This window comes from Eulemur rufifrons, chromosome 28 (assembly GCF_041146395.1).
Source record: "Eulemur rufifrons isolate Redbay chromosome 28, OSU_ERuf_1, whole genome shotgun sequence".
In the NCBI taxonomy this organism is placed as follows: domain Eukaryota; kingdom Metazoa; phylum Chordata; class Mammalia; order Primates; family Lemuridae; genus Eulemur; species Eulemur rufifrons.
This window is the reverse complement of record NC_091010.1, coordinates 28,694,332-28,713,355: the sequence shown is the minus strand read 5'-3', so window position 1 is coordinate 28,713,355 and position 19,024 is coordinate 28,694,332. Positions and strand designations below refer to the sequence as shown.

Sequence of the window (19,024 nt, the reverse complement as noted above, 5' to 3'; positions counted from 1 at the left end):
TGGTTTCTTAATATTAAAACATTCCTTCTAAAGAATGTCTCTCACTAAAGCCACGGTAGTTTTCGTATCAATTAGGGGTAAGGCAAGGTCCTTGGGTGTGGGGAAAGGAGGAGATGGAAACCGGAATTGGAGGGGAACCTGCTCCTCGAGGTCCTTCTCTCCATCAGGGTTTGAGGATCATTGGGCAAGAGGAATTCTACCCGGCACATTTGTATTAGCATTCTTTTCCTTCTCTCTCTATTTGAACATGCCAGGTTTCTCTTGCAGAACACATTTTTACAGCTGAGCTCTAAGCCCAGGAGGTTTATAATGGGCCTGGGGACTGGTAGTTAACCATGGCCACAAAACCCAGGCAGGTGCCGTGACAAAGTACTTTCTAGAAGGTAAAGGACGGCAGTTCTTGTCCCCTTCATCTCATCTCTCTGGGCAAATGTTCATGGATGTATTTATTGACACTTTCTTTCAGAAAATGGTTCAGTTAGAAGGGGATGTCAGTGTTAGTCACCTTTAGATTCTAACCAGAGTAATTTCACATATCAAAAATTCCCAATTGTTCGTCACTGAAAGAAAAAACAAAAAAGTAATATTTAAGAGATTAATCAAATAAAGTAAATCAGAACTATTTTTGATGCTATTAAATCTTCATACTGTGATTTCAAAGAAATTATACATTTTAAATATCCCTATTACTGAAAAATAAAATATCAGTTAGTAGGAGATCAGAAATTGATACTGAAGTTGTGTAAATGAAAATGTGCTTTTCTACAACATCTGTTCCAAATCCCTCATAAGTCCACAAATGGAAGTTCAATGGCAATTAAATCATATAGTATTTTTCATTTTGATGACTACCAAGCAGTTTTATAAATATGAAGGTAACTCAATTATCCAATGTGTAAACATGTTTCAGTTTAACCTGATATTAAGTTTATTCACCCACTAAAAAGCTCTAGTCAGTTTAGGGAGAACAGTTTTTGAAACATAACCCATAGCACATGAAACTGAACTGACAATAAAATCAAAATTTCATTTGATGCTCTTAATACAGCCTGTCATATGTCTGTGATTTGAAAAAACTAATACCAAAATTCCTCCCCCACATTACTATAAGTACTGGCAAATCTACTTGCAAGATATATATATTTGTATATGTTGTATAATGTATTCAAATATAAATACTACTGCAGCTTTTTAATATAAAACATCATTTACATATATATCTGGTCCTAGTACACTTGTATCATTGTGGACTCTACCTATTTGTAGGAATTAGGTGACAATAATATGCACAGGTATATACCCAATATAAGAAAATCAACCCTGCCCCTCTGTGCACCACAAGGTATTGCACTTCCTTGCATAGAGGCAGACGTCTTGACCCATTGCATCTCCCTTCAGTTTTGGACTAAGACTAAATGTTTGACAATAGTCTAGGAGCTTGAGTCAGCTGGAAGTCTAAAGGAAGAGGGAGAAAATGCATCCTTGCAGCTGAAGTGTCATTTTGTTCCCTTGTGAGACCATGGGTAAGGCTGGAGGGTAGGGGGAGGTGAGGATGGCCTGCCCCTGAGTAAGTGCCTCTGTAGGTGCCCCCCACCCTGCATCTTTGACCACTGCCTCCAGTCATGCATTTTAGTTTCATTGTAAGAAGTGAATTTCCCTCTTGGCATGGGACAATCTAATTCCTATATGCAATGAAAAGAATAAGGCTGAAAGATTATGAAATTGCATGAGGGAAGATTTATGAATTATGTTCTTTGTGTGACACAAGAGAGAAAAAGGAAAATTTTACACTAGTTCACTGAGAGGAAGCCAAGATGTTTCCAAAATACTCTATAGTCTAATTTTTCTACTCAAAATTAATTATTGCTGGAGAAATACTTTTGACCTTAAGGCTTTCTCTAGGTAACCAGTGTAAGGGAGGGAGAGTTTGAATTTATTTTGCTTCATTGAATTATCAAACTTCACTAATTTTGATGTATTTTTCTAGCCAACAAATCAAAGTAATGTCAAAAGCTAAGTTACTTTTCTGAATGTTGATGAGTAATTTGAATGTACAAGGTTTTTTCTCCCCAAAAAATAATAACGTGCCTGAGTCCACACACCCATCACTTTTTAATGGATTGTGTTGTGGTGAGATCAACTGCTAATATAACTCAGAGAGACCCAGCTGCCTGAGGATTTCTTCATTGATTTCAAATGAATTGAAACTTTGATCCATTACAACATTCAGGAGAAACCATTATTATACATGCTCTGTAGCTACATTTTGCAAATGTTAATTTCTCAGTTATATTAAAATCAATTTTCTTAAATAGCAAAAGGCACCAGAGTGAAAGAGAAACCACTAAGACAATTTTTTGTTCTTGGGCATTTTGCTATATTATGAGTCTATTAATTTTCCCAACCAGCAGGAAGAGAATTAGAAAAATTCAAATATTATCACAAACAGGATATTAGAAGTCAGCCCTTCAGTAAATTTTTAACTCTTAATAATACATTGCTCTTTAAACTTACTAGAAATATTTGTTTTAAGGATCTCCTATCCTTTGGCGCTTTATAGTTTTTATACACTGATCACCTAGTCTTTAGGGTAGGAACTGAAGAAATGATCTTTCTTAAATTAAAATTCCTCCCTTTTATGTGTGGCCAAATATTCTGCAGGAAAATCAGACATCTTTTAAATGGATTTCAGTTCACGTGGTATCACTTTTCAGGTGTTACTAGAGATTAATTTAATCTTGAAACAGTTTGAGCATGTGAGAAGAAGTAATTGATATGGAAGTAGATTATGGAATTCAGAGCTAGTCAGACCAGAGGAAATTGACTCTTCTCGGGAGCAAAACATGAAAAATAATGTGAAGTTTGCTGTTATTTAGGAAGGGTGCATTATTTGGTTTTAAGCTAAGAAAAGTCAAGATGCAGTCTAATTGCTCCCTTATTCCAAACTTATCCACTCATCACAGATGGGTTTACAGATATTATTCTCGGTATTGTGTTATATTGTCAATGGCTCAAAAAAAATAAAACTTTAATTTCTTGAATTTTTGGACAATTTGTTTTGTAATAAATGAGGTGGCTAACTCTATGTTAATGTTTAATATCATTAACTTGTTCAATATGAACTTTCCTTTAATAAATGCCTTTACGTATTTTCTTTTTGTCCTGAAATAAATGTTTCAGAGTTGCATATTATTTTGTATTTCAGCTTATTTCAACACTACAAGCTGTATGAGTTTATGTTCTTCTCTGCCAGGGAAGAAATCGTGATAGGAACTGAGGTAAGTAATCTATCTAGATGGAACCAATTAAGCTGAATCACTTGCTGCATGCTGATCAGCATCTGGATCTTTAACTGCTTAAAGCAACTTCTTGTCAAGATTATTCAAGTGTTAATATAACCAACTAGTAGTTTGCAAAAAGAATAATTATATAAAGTGATCTTTGGATTAAGAAAATAAGCTGTCTTTGGCATTAAAGGCATTATTAATCATGTACACTTTATGTATTTATGGATTATTTGACAAAGCTCAATTGGATAGGGTATGTATGTCCTCATACAATTAAGTCAGAAAAAAATGAGATTAATTAATTCAGTGAATTTTCTTCTAATTTCACATTTATTTTTATTCTCATTGTTTAAGACCCCAATTCAAATCCCATTTCCTTAAGGAAGCAAACTTACCTTAATTACATCCTATCTCAAACAAAAGGTTTGGACAATCAAACTCTATGATTTTATTCCACTTGATTTCTTATTGCTGAATTTTGGCTACTGTTAAACCAATAAGTGTAAAAATATGCAGTGTTACATGGTTTCCTAATTTTTTCCTGCAGGTTGATATAGTCAACACAACTCAACAGTAATTTCTTGAAAGCAAGGACCATCTGCTGTTTTTTTACCACTGCAGATAGTATAATTCAGGACACAGTAGCCCCTCAATTAGTGCTACATAAGTGGTTCAAGGGCAGTGCATAAAACAGCAGTTTTACAATAAATGGTCCACCTGGAGACACTTCTGAACAGCCTCACTTATAATCACATATTTGTAACACTAGAAATGAATCTTGAGTAGGAAAACATTTTAAGGAAACTAAAGATGCGATAGTAAGTGCTCCTGTAGGTTCTTAATTACTTTAGGAGGCTTCGTTGCCTCCTAGAAGTATCAGGGACAAGAGTGGCCATGATAGGAAACAAACAGCGAATAAAGGGATATTTGCATTATCTTTATAATACTAAGAACCAGATAAACTGTGTCAACTATTCTGACCTCTTGAGTATTGTCCTTCTGGAATTTATAAATTGCTTGCTTCATAAACACCCCAGTCACCACTGCTCACCCTCCATTTGGGTACTGATCCTAATGCCAGCCTTGTAAAAATGAAAACATGGAGCCCTTTTTGCTTTTGACTTTCCTTAAAATTACTTCCTTGCAGTCTCTTCATACTGTAGCTTAAATTAGGTGTCACTTGACAAAGTTTCACTGAAAACGTTTCCATTTCAGAATTACATCATATCGTGTGACAAGCACTGCAATAATTGTCTGTTTAGAATATAACCCTATCTCATCTATTCAGAAAAATGTTGGGGAAATGATAGTGGTTTCAACAGCAGCATAAGTAGATATTTAAAGTCATCAAGAAAAAATTTCAGAAGGAACTCCATTTCTCTTTGTTAATTACACAATCGTGCCTTTCTTCTATATTGTAAGGATATATTTAGATGACATTTATGCTTATGGAAAGATAAAATGGAGAAAGCAGACAGGGATTGGCTCCTTTATTTTCCATTGTCTTTTGTATTTTCCTCAAGCTGACCAGAGCTATAAAAAATCCTTAAGGAAAGGATATTCAGTCTTAAGAATTAGGCCACTCATGGTATTTTAAAGGATTAACAAAAGCAGATTTTTATACTACAGCATTTTATGGTATTTTAGAAGTGTCTGATAACCCTTGGTACAAATATCTGTTTTTTAATTAACAACCTTTCATGGATGAGGCAGGGGTCTGCCCCACTAATGTGATTATTCATGCTGATCTCAGTGCTCTGGGACCAAACAAGAGCCACATGACAACCACATGAATGTTTCAGATTTAACTCTCAGGCATTCAAGTTAGATAATACTGACAAAATTTAGTTCCTTTCATAATTATGGATAGATTAGGGAAAAAAACCATATATGTCCTCTATTCATAGAAGTATCCAGTTCATAAATGAAAAAAGAATGATGAAATAGAATATCACCATTTGTCAACCCTTAATGAAATAATAGATCTTAGTAATGATCATCAGTGGCTGCTAACTTCACAAAAGCAAAGAAAATCAGGCATCACTTGCCTCCTAATAAAATTATGCAAAACCACATATAAATTGCTCTTGCAGTTTTAACTGGTTAGTCTTCTCGTCAGTCTTCTAAGACTAACTACCCATTTATTGGAAATGTGGAAGATAGCAGAACATGGTAAGGATGTCACAGGAATACAATCAGGGAACCAGGCTATGGGAGATTAGAAGATATGGAATCTTCAACAAATAATTTACAAATAAATAAAAAATAGATAAAGGGTGAACTTATAAAATAAAAATGACTTGAATCAAATTGCAACATAGGTATATTATTTAGATCCTACTTCAGATAAACAAAACAGACAAATAAACCAAAGCATAAACACAAAACAGTTATGAGATAATCAGGGGCATTTGAGCATTGGCTATATATTAGATGATGGGTACATATTATCAGTAATTTCTGGAACCTGTGAGTATGTTACCTTAAATGGCAAGAGGAACTTTGCAGATTTGATTAAGTTAGTGAATTTGAGATGAGGAAATTATTCTGGATTACCCAGGTGGCTCAATGTAATCATAGGCTTCCTTATAAGAAAAAGAGGAAGGCCTTCTTGTTGTTCTTTTCAATATTCAGTTGATTATCATTGTAAATTTTCCTTAAATATGAAAGTTAGAATTAAATTCATGCATATGTGGGTTTTTAGTATATGGCATATATGAATATTTAGTAAAAGGGCATTTAAAATCTGTTGGGATAATTGACTACATGTTTGGTAAAAAGAAGTTAGATTTCTACCCTACACCAAACTTAAAAATGAGTCCAGTTTATTAAGAGATGTGTTTCCCATAATGGCAGACATGTCACATAATGGCAAACTATAATTTGTTCAACATTTTCACTTAGAACAACTAGAAAATCTGTACATATTTTTTTTTAAGATGTAAGTGTTTGAAAGCTCATCTAGCAAAGCTCAAAAACATTATGGGTCCAAGAAGTGAGCCTAGCATTTGGAAATTCTTTCTACCTATAGGTATCTGCCAGTTTGGAAAAGGTGGCTAAAAGATGTAGAAGCTAAGAAGTGAAGCTTTGGTAGACACGTGGAGCTAGGAAAACAAAAATTGGAGGAAGAAAAGAATATAGTAAATCCCACAAGTTGCATGTTGGAACTTGAGAAGACCACATTTTAGGAGATCAGCTCTCACATGGATTGAAAGTCAGTTTCAAATTATCTCAGTGTCTGGTGGATTTAGGTTATCTGTGTGTATTGCTGTTAACCTTCTCTCCAAAATAAAACAAAGCTAAGCTACACTCCAGATTATATCAACAGTTTTTTTTTATAATCAATGTCTGTCACATAAAAAAATTCACCAGGTACACAGAAAATAAAAATTTGCCATAAGTGTTCCAGATAATGGAGTAATTAGTCATGTACTTTAAAATAATTATGCTGAAGAAATTCTTGAAAATAAAATATTAGATGTGAATTTTAACAGATAACTAGAAACTAGTAAAATACTAAGTGGAAATTCTGGAATATAAAAATACAATAATTGAAATTAAAAACAAAATGAATGTGTTTAACAACAAATTGGTCATGATTGAAAAGAAAAATTGGTAAACTGGAAGATAAGTCAAAAGAAAAAAATCTAAAATGAAGCATGGGCTGGCAAAAGCATAGTACACACAGAAAAAGATGGAAGAGAATATGAATACAGTGAAAAATATTACATAGAGATAACAAAAGTCAATTCCAAAAGTCAATTCCAGAATGAGAAGATAGAAACAATATTTGAAGAGTTAACTTTCCAGAAATAACCAACAATCTTAGGTTGTTGGTTAGGTTGTTGATTAGGTTGTTTGATTTAAGATTCATTGTGAACCACAAATATGAGTAAATCCACACCTAAGCATATCATAGTAAAATTTCTAAAAATGAAAGGTGAAGAAAATCTTAAAACCTGCCATAGGAAAAAAAGACACATTTCTTTCAAAGAAGCAACAATAAAACTGACAGCTGATTTCTCAACAGAAACAATGAGAGCCAGAAGACAATGAAGTAACTTCAAATTGTTATAGGAAAATCGCCACCAATCTAGAATTTCATACCAAGCAAAAACATCCCTTCAAGAATGAAGATTTTAATAGAGCAATTTTCAGGCAAACAAAAAATAAGAAAATTTATTACAAATAGAAACACACTAAAGGTAGTACTAATAGGTGCTCTCCAGGCATAAAGAAAATGAGTCCAAATGGAAAGTTAGAGAAATAGGAATGAAGAGGACGTAAAATAGGATAGATGATTGGATAGATAGATAGATAGATAAAATGTTGATTAGGTAGATAGATCTAAATAAATACTGAATGTGTTGCACAATGTTTTGTGAGGTTTATCAAGGAACTGCAAAGAAACATAGTTTTAATTTTAAGATTGGCTAATAGTAAAAAGATTGATTAAAATCTTATGTTAATGAAGATGCAAGAAAACATGACTCTATATTTAGTTTGTAAAGCCACTAAGGAGAGCAGGTTGGCAAAATCTATAAAGATTTTCTGAATATGAATATCCTTTGTTCCCTAAATTCTAAGAATCTTCACTGTAGATATACATACTCATATTATATAAAGCTGTTTATGTGAATATTCATCAAACCATTGTTTATAACAGCTAAAAATTGCATAAGATAAATCAGAAGGGAAATGGTTAAACAAATGAAGTATAGTCACAGAAATAATGTAGTAGATTCCTATGTATGGTTATGTTAAAATTTCTAAAACACATTCTTAATTTAAAAAGTGTAGAAGCAGAACAATATGAATAGTGTTCCAAGTTATTTATTTTTAAAAGCAGATAAACATAAAAATATGTAGACATGTATATACACGTAAGTGATAATATAAGAACTAGAAAAATGTATACCAAATGAAAGTGGCTTACCTTTGGGTAGTGGGTAAAAATGGGAATTGGATAGGGTGTGAAAAGGAGCATTTTATTCTGTATATTTCAGATTTGTGTTATTGTTTTACAATGTGAATGTCTTCCTGTATTACTTGTATAATAATAAAATTGTTCTCTAGTTCATTCCTGAGAAGTACTAAGGCACATTTTGTATTAATAAATTAGGCGTAGGCATATAAATATGCTCACATGCCACCGTATTGATAGACATTATCTGGGTTTTTACAAGATGAAATTTGAACAGGAAGAAAAATAGGTAGACTCTTTCAATCCTCAAACACTTTACAAGTGTGTTGCTACCATATTTAAATTTTCAGTATAAACTAGGTTTAGCTGAAAAGTCATTTATAGAGTAAAAATCTGGTGTTGTGCTATAACATCCCAAATTTTCCCCAAGAAAATAAAATTTGTATCATGAATTATGCGTATCTATCACATTTTAAAAGTATTTATTCAGTTTAATTTCACCAAAGTGACAACATAGCAAATCTTGGATCATTTGTACTTTCAAAAGTTATATTATATACATGTATTTAAACACACACACATACACATATACATATTTGCGTTTGGATATGAAAACCTTATAAGAGTAAGTCTGCTTTAATAATTTCCCTAATTTACAAAATGTGATAAGTAGGTATAGTTTTATTTGTAACTGTTTAAGCCAGCACACTGAATGCGTTTCAGAAATTTACTTTATAACATGGATATTTTCACACAGGCCCCCTTTGTACAACTCCAGGGGGCACCATTCATGTTGTGGTCCATGTGTTTAAAGGAGTTGTGCACTGTACGGCCTGTGCAGCTATTGGTGGAGGCTCTGTTTTCACAAGTGGTACTGTAGCAAGATCTGATTAGTATAAATATGATATACTTAGAAAGATATTTAAAGAGAATCATAAATATGCCTCAGCGGTTACCTTGACTCGAGTCATATGTTGGCAGCCTTTCATAACCCAAAATAATACCACTTAAGGTCAGCAAATATAGAAAATTCAGTCCTCTCTAAAATCAGTGAATGTCAACTGTATATAATTGCATGTTCTGAGCACTTATTCCAACAGTAAAAACAAAATAAAGAAAACACTTTTTTCTTTCTTATTTCAAAACCCACGCAGATTATGGGTGTTAATGACACTGTACTTAAAAATTGTTAGCTTTGGGGGAAAAATAACCATATAAAAACATAAATTTTATTTTCTTTCTTTAAACTATAAAGTTATCATGTCCTGAATAAACAAAATATGAGACTTATGTAAATATTCACCCTTTTAAGAAAAAAAGGCAGCAAAAACAACATTGCATTGTTGGATCATATTTTGAAAAGGAGGAAGGCAACTGAAGCATAGCTATAAAGATATCTTTTTTTCTCTTCAGTTTACCCTTGAGATGTACCTATCAAAATAATCTAAACTTATCCAGATGATGTTTTTAATCTTGAAAAAGGCTTTTTTTTCTTGTTGGATGATCCTATTAGTAAACTGCTGGAAGGGAAAATCATACAGGGCATAATTTGTAGTTTGACCTACTCACATTGGGTGTTGCTAAAGAAAATCAATCAGAAACTGTTGTGTTAGAATAACTCTATCTGCTCTACCTGGCATGTGTGACTAACTGACTTTAGAATCTATCATTTAAAGAAAATGGTTGACTCTTGGATATACAATTTATCAAACTTCACTCTAGTCCTTTTTCTCCAAAGCACAGAAAAATAATCATCCCTCCCTAAATATAAATCTTTTAAGAGAAATTCAAGGAATCTGTCTCCAGCAAAATAATTGATAAATGGCAGAAGCATAATTTAAAGATGGCTTCCATCACAGATCACATGGCACCTCAACTCTTGAGCCTGTCACTCAAGTCTTTCCATCCCCTGGCCCAGGAGCATCAATCTCAGCTCCTTTGTGACCAGTTCTCTGATTGAGCTAGGTTGGTCTTTTCACGATTACAGCTTCCTACTTCTGCCTTGCAGTATGAGGCTCTACCTACTGCCTGAAATGCTCTCCAACCTTTTTCCTGCCATCCCAGGCCTATTTTTCCCTCACAGTTCAGTTTGAGAGATACTTCTCTTAAAGAAAACAGGAAGGAAGGAAGGAAAAAAAGTACTGTCTCTAACATTACTGTTTACCTTTTATTTCCTCAGCATTAAATGCCTTGTTCAAGAATACTGTCATCAGGTACTGTCCTAGAAATTGACTCCTAATTATAGAGCTACATCTCATAGACCTAATTATGTTAATATACAGTTCCATGAGATCGGGATAACTGACCTTACTGTTTATATTGTTTTTCTCAGTATAGGAACTATATACATTCACCTAGTGTTCAATAATTGTTTACTAAATCAATTCATGTAAAACAAGGAAAGCTTTATTTTATTGACTAATTCCAAAAAGTTATATTTGAAAAATAAGTTATACTAAAAAACCTAAGTCAGTCTTTTTTAATTATCAATCATTAAGCCCATTACCGGGAAATTAAAAGCTGGTGTTAGAAGAACATGTGTTTACATTAGTCATTTTTAACTATGGAAAACCTGCCTTATATGGACCACTTTAGGAAACAACTAACTATAGCCCATTAAAAGTCAAGACTCTGAGACAGCAGTCCCCGACCTTTTTGACACCAGGGACCAGTTTCATGGAAGACAATTTTTCCATGGACAGTGGGGGATGGGTGAGCAGAGCTCAGGCAGTGATGCGTGACCCAGTTCCTAATAGGGCAAGGACCGGTACTGGGCTACTACTGGGGGTTGGGGATGGCAGCTCTAAGGTACCAGAGGCCACTAATATTTTTGACTACACCAAAATTTAAAATTTCTATTTGGGGGGAGGGAAACACCATAAACAAATTTAAAAATCAAACTCTAAAAATAAAATTTCTGCCATAAATAAAAGAACAGGTATAATAGTCTTAATATCCTTTGTATTGATATCTTACAAACCAATAAGAAAAAAGGTTATCACACTTATGGGAAAATTAAAAAAGCATCTTTATGAGAGAAAATATATAAACAGCCAATAAACTTATGCAAGGATTTTAACCCTTTTTTGTGCTCAGAGAAATGCAGATTGAACTAAAATCAAATTCTCAAAAATTAAAATAATAACACATTGTCTTGTGAGAATGTGGTGAACTGGCATTCTCATATACTGCTGGGAAGAATGTAAATTAGTAAACTTTTCAGAGAGCAGTTTGGCAAGATATATCAAATTTTTAAATGTGTTTACCTTTTCAGCCAGCAATTATAATTCATTGAGTTTATCACAAGTAGAAAATCAGACAATGGGCAGAAATGTGTGTGCATATATATGTTTATAAAGGAAAAAAAAACCTGTGAAGTACCTAAGTGTCTGTCATTACAAGGAAGTTTAAAAACTTTGTGGTGCCTCTATATAATTCTGTCATCATTAAGAGTACTCATATAGCATTGTACTTATAATGGAAAGTTATTCACACTATGTTAATTATGTGACAAAAACAAGCTACTAAATGTGTCTATTGTGATTGCAGTTTATAGTTTTACATCCATATCTCTGTATATATGCATAGAGAATAGGTCCTGAAGGACATATGTTAAATTGTCTGCAGTAGTCATTTGATGTCGCTAGTATACCAGATAACCTTTGCTTTCCCTTTACACTTGCCTGTATGTCCTGAAATTATTTTTCACAATCACCACGTATTACAGCGCATAGATGTTTTTTAAGAGGAAAGGCTTAAATTACCAAAGTTTTACTCTATTCCTTTTTATTTTCCTTATTCAGCATTATTTCCTTTTTTCTTGCTTATTTAACTTTACAAGATTGCATAACATTATGAAAATGTCTGCTTTATTTTGAAGAGATGCATTTCATGTTTATGTGATTAGGCAGTGTTCTTTTTCCCTAAAGCAAAAGGCTCCATTGCAAATGAAGATATAATTGTTACTTGAGGATACACATCTTATTATTCATGAGTTATATGAGTCACAAAAAATGTCCAAGGTGATAATGATAGCACCTGGAAAACAAGGACTTTAGCTACAGGGATTTAGTCTGTTAGCTGAAGATACTATCTGGCCAATAGATGGCAGGACTTGGGGATGATTTCAATCTAAGAACAAGCAACATGTTTCTATTCCATGATCATACACACAGAACCCATTCCTAATCCAAGCTTCTGGTTTAAAGACAAAGTGATCTTTTTCAATCTTTTCTAAAGAAATGTCCAGACATGCCTAAGGCGGTGTCAGGTTCAGCAAACCACATTTGAAAATGGATACTTTCAAATCAAGATGTGTTTTGAGGCAAGTAACCTGGATTTTCCAAGACCAGAGGACTCTAAAAAAGAAAAGATTCTGAGTAGATATAATAACTGTCTTCAAATCTAAAGGACTGGCAAGATAAAAATGAGATTTGTCTTGTCTGCCTAACTCCCAGATGGCAAACCAAAGACCATTGGATCTTCTGGGAGAGGATTTTGACTAAATAAATGCAATCACTTTCTAAATACAGAGGTAACTAGAAATGGAATAGATAAGATGTGGGGGGGGTGGGCCAGGGTCTCATGCCTTCTTTGCTTTCATACTACCAGCTCTTAACACATGGCCTGGCAAACAGAAGGCACTTAAGAAATTTTATTGAACGAATTGAGAGGTAGTAAGTTATATCTTCTTTAAATATATTTCAAGTTTAGTGATACTATTTTTGTTGAATGACATTTTCTAAAGTTGTTTAAAGTGTTGGATGGGAGATTGAGCTAGATGATCTATAGTACATGACCATCTATCCCAGATTTTTCTAGGATTTTTTAGGACAATTCCAATATAAACTATTTTGTTCTTCCCAAGTACTTTCCCAAGTATACTTCCAAATGTTCTTCTCATTAGTAAAGTCCAAAATTTAGGATGAGCTGGTCATACTCTGAGTAGTGTTAACTAATGGCATGACAAAGTGGATTTCTTTTTGCAGGCTGGAAATGATGTTGGACTGCTACAGTTGGAGTGGATAAATACAGTCATTTATAACTAAGAAGTCATTTACCGTAAATATATAGCTAACTCTATCTTGGTGAATGCAGACTTACTTGTTAATAAATGTAATCAAGTGTAATTCAACCAAGACTCTAAGGTGATATATTTTTATTGATTACTTTTCTTAAATGAAGATTTTGGTTGCATTTTTATAATATCAGGCCACGTACCAATGTTTCTATAGTATTCAAGTGTGTTTGCTAGGTCACCCTTTAGGCTTGGCAAGTGTTGGACAGATGGCTGAGAATATGCAAGTAGGTATGCATTGTGCAGGAAAGCATGCAAGTGAAGAGTCAATCAAGAGAGAATAAACATGCTTAGAAAGAGGCCACCTGATTGGTATTCCGACTACAGAATCGGGCAACTTTCTATGTAAATTATGCAGCTGCATCAGCACCATTGACACTATAGGAGTGAAGAGGAAAAAAAAGTTAAAGTTCTCTGTGGCAAAATAGCTCTGTGCTTGATCGAGGAAATATTACTAATATAAAGGTAGATGAGGTAGAGGCTTTTGTTTTTTAAGTTCCTTTTTTCTTCTGTTTGCCTGAACTGCCAATGACCATAGCAGAAGCGGCAGGTTGAACTGATGAATATGGAGTTTCATGGCTCCCAGAGCACTGCTTTTGGTCTAAGAAGAATTTAGATGGGAGCTGCAAAACTTCCCCTTCTTTCAAGATTTGCATGCCTGGTACATATAGTATCATATAAATGTGCCAGTGCTTGTGAGATATACGGACACACACACACACTCACACTCTCTTTGTCTCTCTCTCTTTTTAAACAGAGGAAGAACCAAAGAGGTAGATCATCCATTATTCAAGGAATTTTTTTCTGCCCTTATTCAATACACAGTAACTTAAAGGATTAGGGACTTTTGAATACAGAGATCAAGTATTTAGATGGGAAAAAAGACCCCTGCAAGCAAACAAATGAGCTCAGATATTTTGCTTCATTTAAAGAGTGAAAATCTGACTTGAATTATCTTTTCCTCCATAAAAAGCAAAATATATTAAATAAATATCACATACTAATATTCATGATCTGAAGCAACTCATGTTTCTTCCATGAAGGTTTTCCTGACTTCTGTAGACCATGCTCAATCCTCCCTCCTACTGTTCTGATTTGAATTAAGGCGTGGTGCTGTTCATTGTCAGTTATATGTAGTCTGACTATAGCTGGGTTGCCTCGAGGCCTGCCTCTGCCTTTTGACACACAACACACTGCCACACACACAGCTGATTCCTACAAGCTTGAGGGAAATGGTGACTCTTTACTATATATCTTTAACTTTCATTAAAACACCAGCCCAGAGTATATATAGTGCATCACACAGAGGTCTGGATATTCCCCTGTCCAAGTTTCTTGGCGGTTTTAAAAATGCATGTACAAATTCTTTAATACTTCTCCCCTCAAGAGATGGAACTTAATTTCCCTCCCCTTGAAAGTTAGCTGTCTTGCTTCTGATGAATAGACTATGGCAGAAGTGATAGAATGCCACTTCCAAGATTAGCGTATACAAAAACCTGTGGCTTAATATCTCTACATCTTGGTTGCCCTCTTGAAGCTTGCCCTCAGAAGCTTCTGGAAAGGCCCACTTGGCGAGGGCTGCCCACAGACGCAGGAGTGAGCATGGAAGTGGATCCTCCCCTAGCCGAGCCCTGAGATGAGTGCAGGCTCGACCGAGAGCTCAACTGTCCCCTCATGAGAGACTCTAAGCCACAACCACCACTCTCAGCTTCCTGACACACAGAATTGTGTATTTCTAAGTACTTGCCACTTTAAGCTGCTAAGTTTAGGGCGATTTTGTTACACAGCAATAGATGCATTTCCCATTCACAACAGCAGCCAAAATCTCTCTTTTTTGCCCTGTCTTTCAGTCACTCCCGAATGCTCACTTCTTCATATTCTTTCATATTTTCCTCCCCTGTGTCTGACTGTTCCTCTGACTGTTCTTCACTCTCAGAGAAGCTCTCTGGAATTCTGGTAAAAATCCGCTTCTCCACCATGAATGGCTCATCTCCCAAACCACTGCACATAATAGGTGCTTAATAAATATCTGTTTACAATATAAGCAAACTACAATTTCTTTTGACTTACGCAAACAAAATTCATTCATTTGAAAAATATTTTTTAACAACTCAGGCTGAAGTTATAAAGGGAAATGCTTAAGAGTTTGAAACTAAGTCTTTTATAAACAAGCCTTGCTACTGATAACTATAAACCTTTACCTGGTACCTGAGCCAGGCAGACATTGAGCTCAATGCACTCTGCCTTCTGGAACAGGACAAAGCGTACATTTCAATTTCACGTGGGCAAAGCTGCAGTTCAGTTAAAGCTCAACAGGTACTTTGCTCTCAGGAACAATTCTAGGTTCAAGGTCTCTATCTTCTAAATGCATTTCCAGTTCCAACTGTTGCCTGTAATCTCCAGGTCAGTGTCTGTTTCTACCTGATTATCAAGATATTCATTGAACAAATGCAGTATGCCTACGAGCATTCCAAGTACTCTGGTGACTTCCTGTCAGTAAGTTCATGTACAAATATTATTTCTAGGACTATCATGTGACACTGGTTAGCAAAACAAACACTGTTACTCTTAATGCTAACAGCCTAGCAAGAGAAACAGACTAATTTAGCCAACCCACGGGTATATAATTACAAACCATGTACTGTAAAAGAAAGATACAGGTTATTATAAAGAAGTATATTAGAGAGCTTCCTCTGATCTGGGCACCAGTGGATCAAGGAGGGCTCTTCTGAGTTAGTCATCTTTGGGTAGAGATCTAAGGATAACATGTTAACTAGGAAAAGGGTAGGGTAAAGGAAAGTTAGGTTAGGTGAGCATTTACCATATGCCAGGCACTGTCTGAGCACTTTAAATATTATACCCAAGTAATCTATACAACCACCGCAGGAGATAGGCACCCTTTAACCACATTTTAAAGATAAAAAACCTAGGACTAATGTCTACATGCTTAACTACTATCCCAAACTCCCTCTGCAAAGACTTTGATTTCATCCTTAGGGCACCAAAGAGAACTTGAATGAAAGAGATTGTTTAGACCCACTTAAGTTAAGCAGCATGTAATAATATTGATGACCCACAGACATTTCAACAGTTAAAATACAAACAAAACAGAACACAGTTTAACTTTATCACCTTCCAAATATGCATTCTAAAAGAATTAAACATGATATAAATAATAGTGTAACAAAGTTATTTTAAATTGTTCATCACTTTTACAGCCCTTTCAATTTCTTTATGCTTTCTACCCAAGAACCCCTTGATGTTCTTTTTTATATAATAAATACTGCTCACCAAATTATATATTTCAGTTTATATACAGTTTATGAAAATGGACAATGTACTATATATTAAATTATAGCCAAAATTGAAAAAAGAGAAGGGAAAGTAGTTCATTATTCTTTGTTAAATAATGAATGTTTTTGAAATAATATGATCATTAAATGCAAATGAGCATAACTCTGATATAAATGTAAATTTTCCAAACTCAAAATGTTCCTTAAGATAAACTCTTTGGCTGAAGTTCTGAATATTTAATTGTTCTGCTTTCACGAAATGAATGCAGTCACCTATTCAACATAATTAGTTATCTAGGGAAAAACAATTATAATTGAACATAGCTGCTTCCCAAATGCATTTTAAATAACATAAACAATCCTATGTTAAATGTTTGGCCTATTGCTTGGATGCCTTGTGTTTGCTCCTCTAGATCCATTTCTACCCTGTTCCACCCTGTTCTGTGCCCGAGGAGGCCAACATTCATGGAAACCATCAGCAGGATCCTTTGTCCTCTGGCTTCTACCTGGGCCAGCAGAGGGGCCTGGGTGGGAGAAGGGTGAAGCTGAAGTGGCTTTACTCCCAGCTCCCTCCCTGTGGGGTCACTGGGTGTTTGGAGCATCCTCTGCAGAAGGTCAGAGTTCATAACCTGTCTATGCAGCTCTTCTCTTTGTATTCTGGAAACTGTTTCTTCCCTCCTCCCCCAGTAGCCCCAGGGATAAGAACACATAGGGTGCTGCACCCTCCCCTGTTACTTTGCCCCAAACCAGTCTGCACCTTTTTAAATAGTCCCTTTATTAAACCCTCCTCAATTACCCAGCTTCAGTGTGCTGTTTGCTCTTGGGATTCTGACTGTACAGTAATTGATATCAGGAGTGGCCTCAGGAAACTTCCCCTTAAAATTGGGTTCTCAATTGTGTTGTTCACATATGTGTGTGGTGTCCAGATAATGTATCAGGTGGGGGAGTGGATTGGGGTGGGGGGGGGAGTTGGAATTCAACACTGGATAGCCAACAGAAGAGAATTAAATAGAAGGTTGAGCAGGCTAAATGTGTCGATGTGGGTGCACCCACTAGGATTTGGGACTTGAATGTGGACCGGCACCCAGGAGTGGCATTAATAGCCTGCTAGGCTGGCTAAATGAAGGCTGAATTCAGTGGTGCCCTACAGTCAATTAGGCTGATGCATCAGAAATTCCCTGGCATGTAGAGGAAGGATTCTGATGGTTCAGGGAGATGAAACAATGTACAACCTGTTTAGCCATTTCCTAACCATTACCTCTGTGAATGTCCAGAGGACACACTCTCCTCACCAAGGCAGTAAGAAATGCGTTGGAAGGCCAACATTTTTTAGGTTTATATTGTTTAGACCCCTTTTAAAGTTAAGCAGCATGTGGTAATATTGGTTACCCACAGAAGTTTCAACAGTTAAAATACAAACAAAATAGAACATAGTCTAACTTTATTACCTTCCAGACATACATTCTGAAAGAATAAAGGATGATACAGGTCCTTTATTCACACCTGTAATCCCAGCACATTGGGAGGCTGAGGTGGGAGGATTGCTTGAGGCCAGAAGTTTGAGACTATACTGGGCAACATAGCAAAACCTCATCTCTACAAAAAATAAAATAAAATAAAATAGCTCATGTGGTGGTGTGCACCTGTAGTTCTAGCTACTCAGGAGGCTGAAGCAAGAGGATTTCTTGAGCCCAGGAGTTTGAGGCTGCAGTGAGCTATGATTGCGCCACTGCACTCCAGCCTGGGCAACAGAGCAAGACCCCATCTCTGAAAAAAAAGAAGAAATGCCTTGGTGAGAGGGTTACCACCATCACTGGTCACCTCAGTGGTGGCTGTTCTCGGTAGGCTGACTTCTAAGCAGAGGAGACGCTTTGAACCATGTTTGGTACAGATACCATGCCAAAGGGAACAGTCCACACTCACCATCTCAATGACATGTTTATACATTCTTAATCACTAAACGAATTTTTAATAATATTAGTGAGAAAAGGTGCTGCAATGGAACGTTTTTTAAAGAAATCTCTAGTAAAATCTACACTGCTTGCTAATGCTTGAATGAGTGAACTCTGTATAACTGATATAAAACAGGGGAGTATTATTTCAGGTTTGGCACAAGGTAAAAACAGAAGCTGATACATGAGCTTGGTTCAAAAGTGAGCCCTCCCCACATAGTAGTTGGATTACCATTGACAGTTTTCTTAAGTTCTATGAAGCTCAATTCTTCATCTACAAAATGAGGGGAGTAATAACTGCCTCCCATCATTGCTAGGATAAACAAGATAGGGGCCTGACACAGGACAACATTTCAATGAACATGGCCAATTGTTTCAATCCCTTCTCATTGCACTTGCAACCTAGTACTACGTACTCGAATGTAAACTTGAGGTCAGGATCCATGTCTGCTTATCTCATTTTATATCCCCAATGCCCAGTACGTGTAGAT

The 19,024-nt window shown here is 35.4% G+C and overlaps 1 protein-coding gene across 2 annotated transcripts in view; it reads left to right on the top strand.

Annotated features, from left to right (window-relative positions):
* CABCOCO1 (ciliary associated calcium binding coiled-coil 1) overlaps positions 1-19,024 on the top strand; it is a 97,786-nt gene that overhangs the window by 27,984 nt on the left and 50,778 nt on the right. For both annotated transcript variants that reach the window (XM_069460753.1, XM_069460752.1), the window contains one exon: positions 3,206-3,278. In XM_069460753.1, the coding sequence (XP_069316854.1) occupies positions 3,206-3,278 (73 nt within the window). The remainder of the gene's footprint in view (positions 1-3,205; positions 3,279-19,024) is intronic.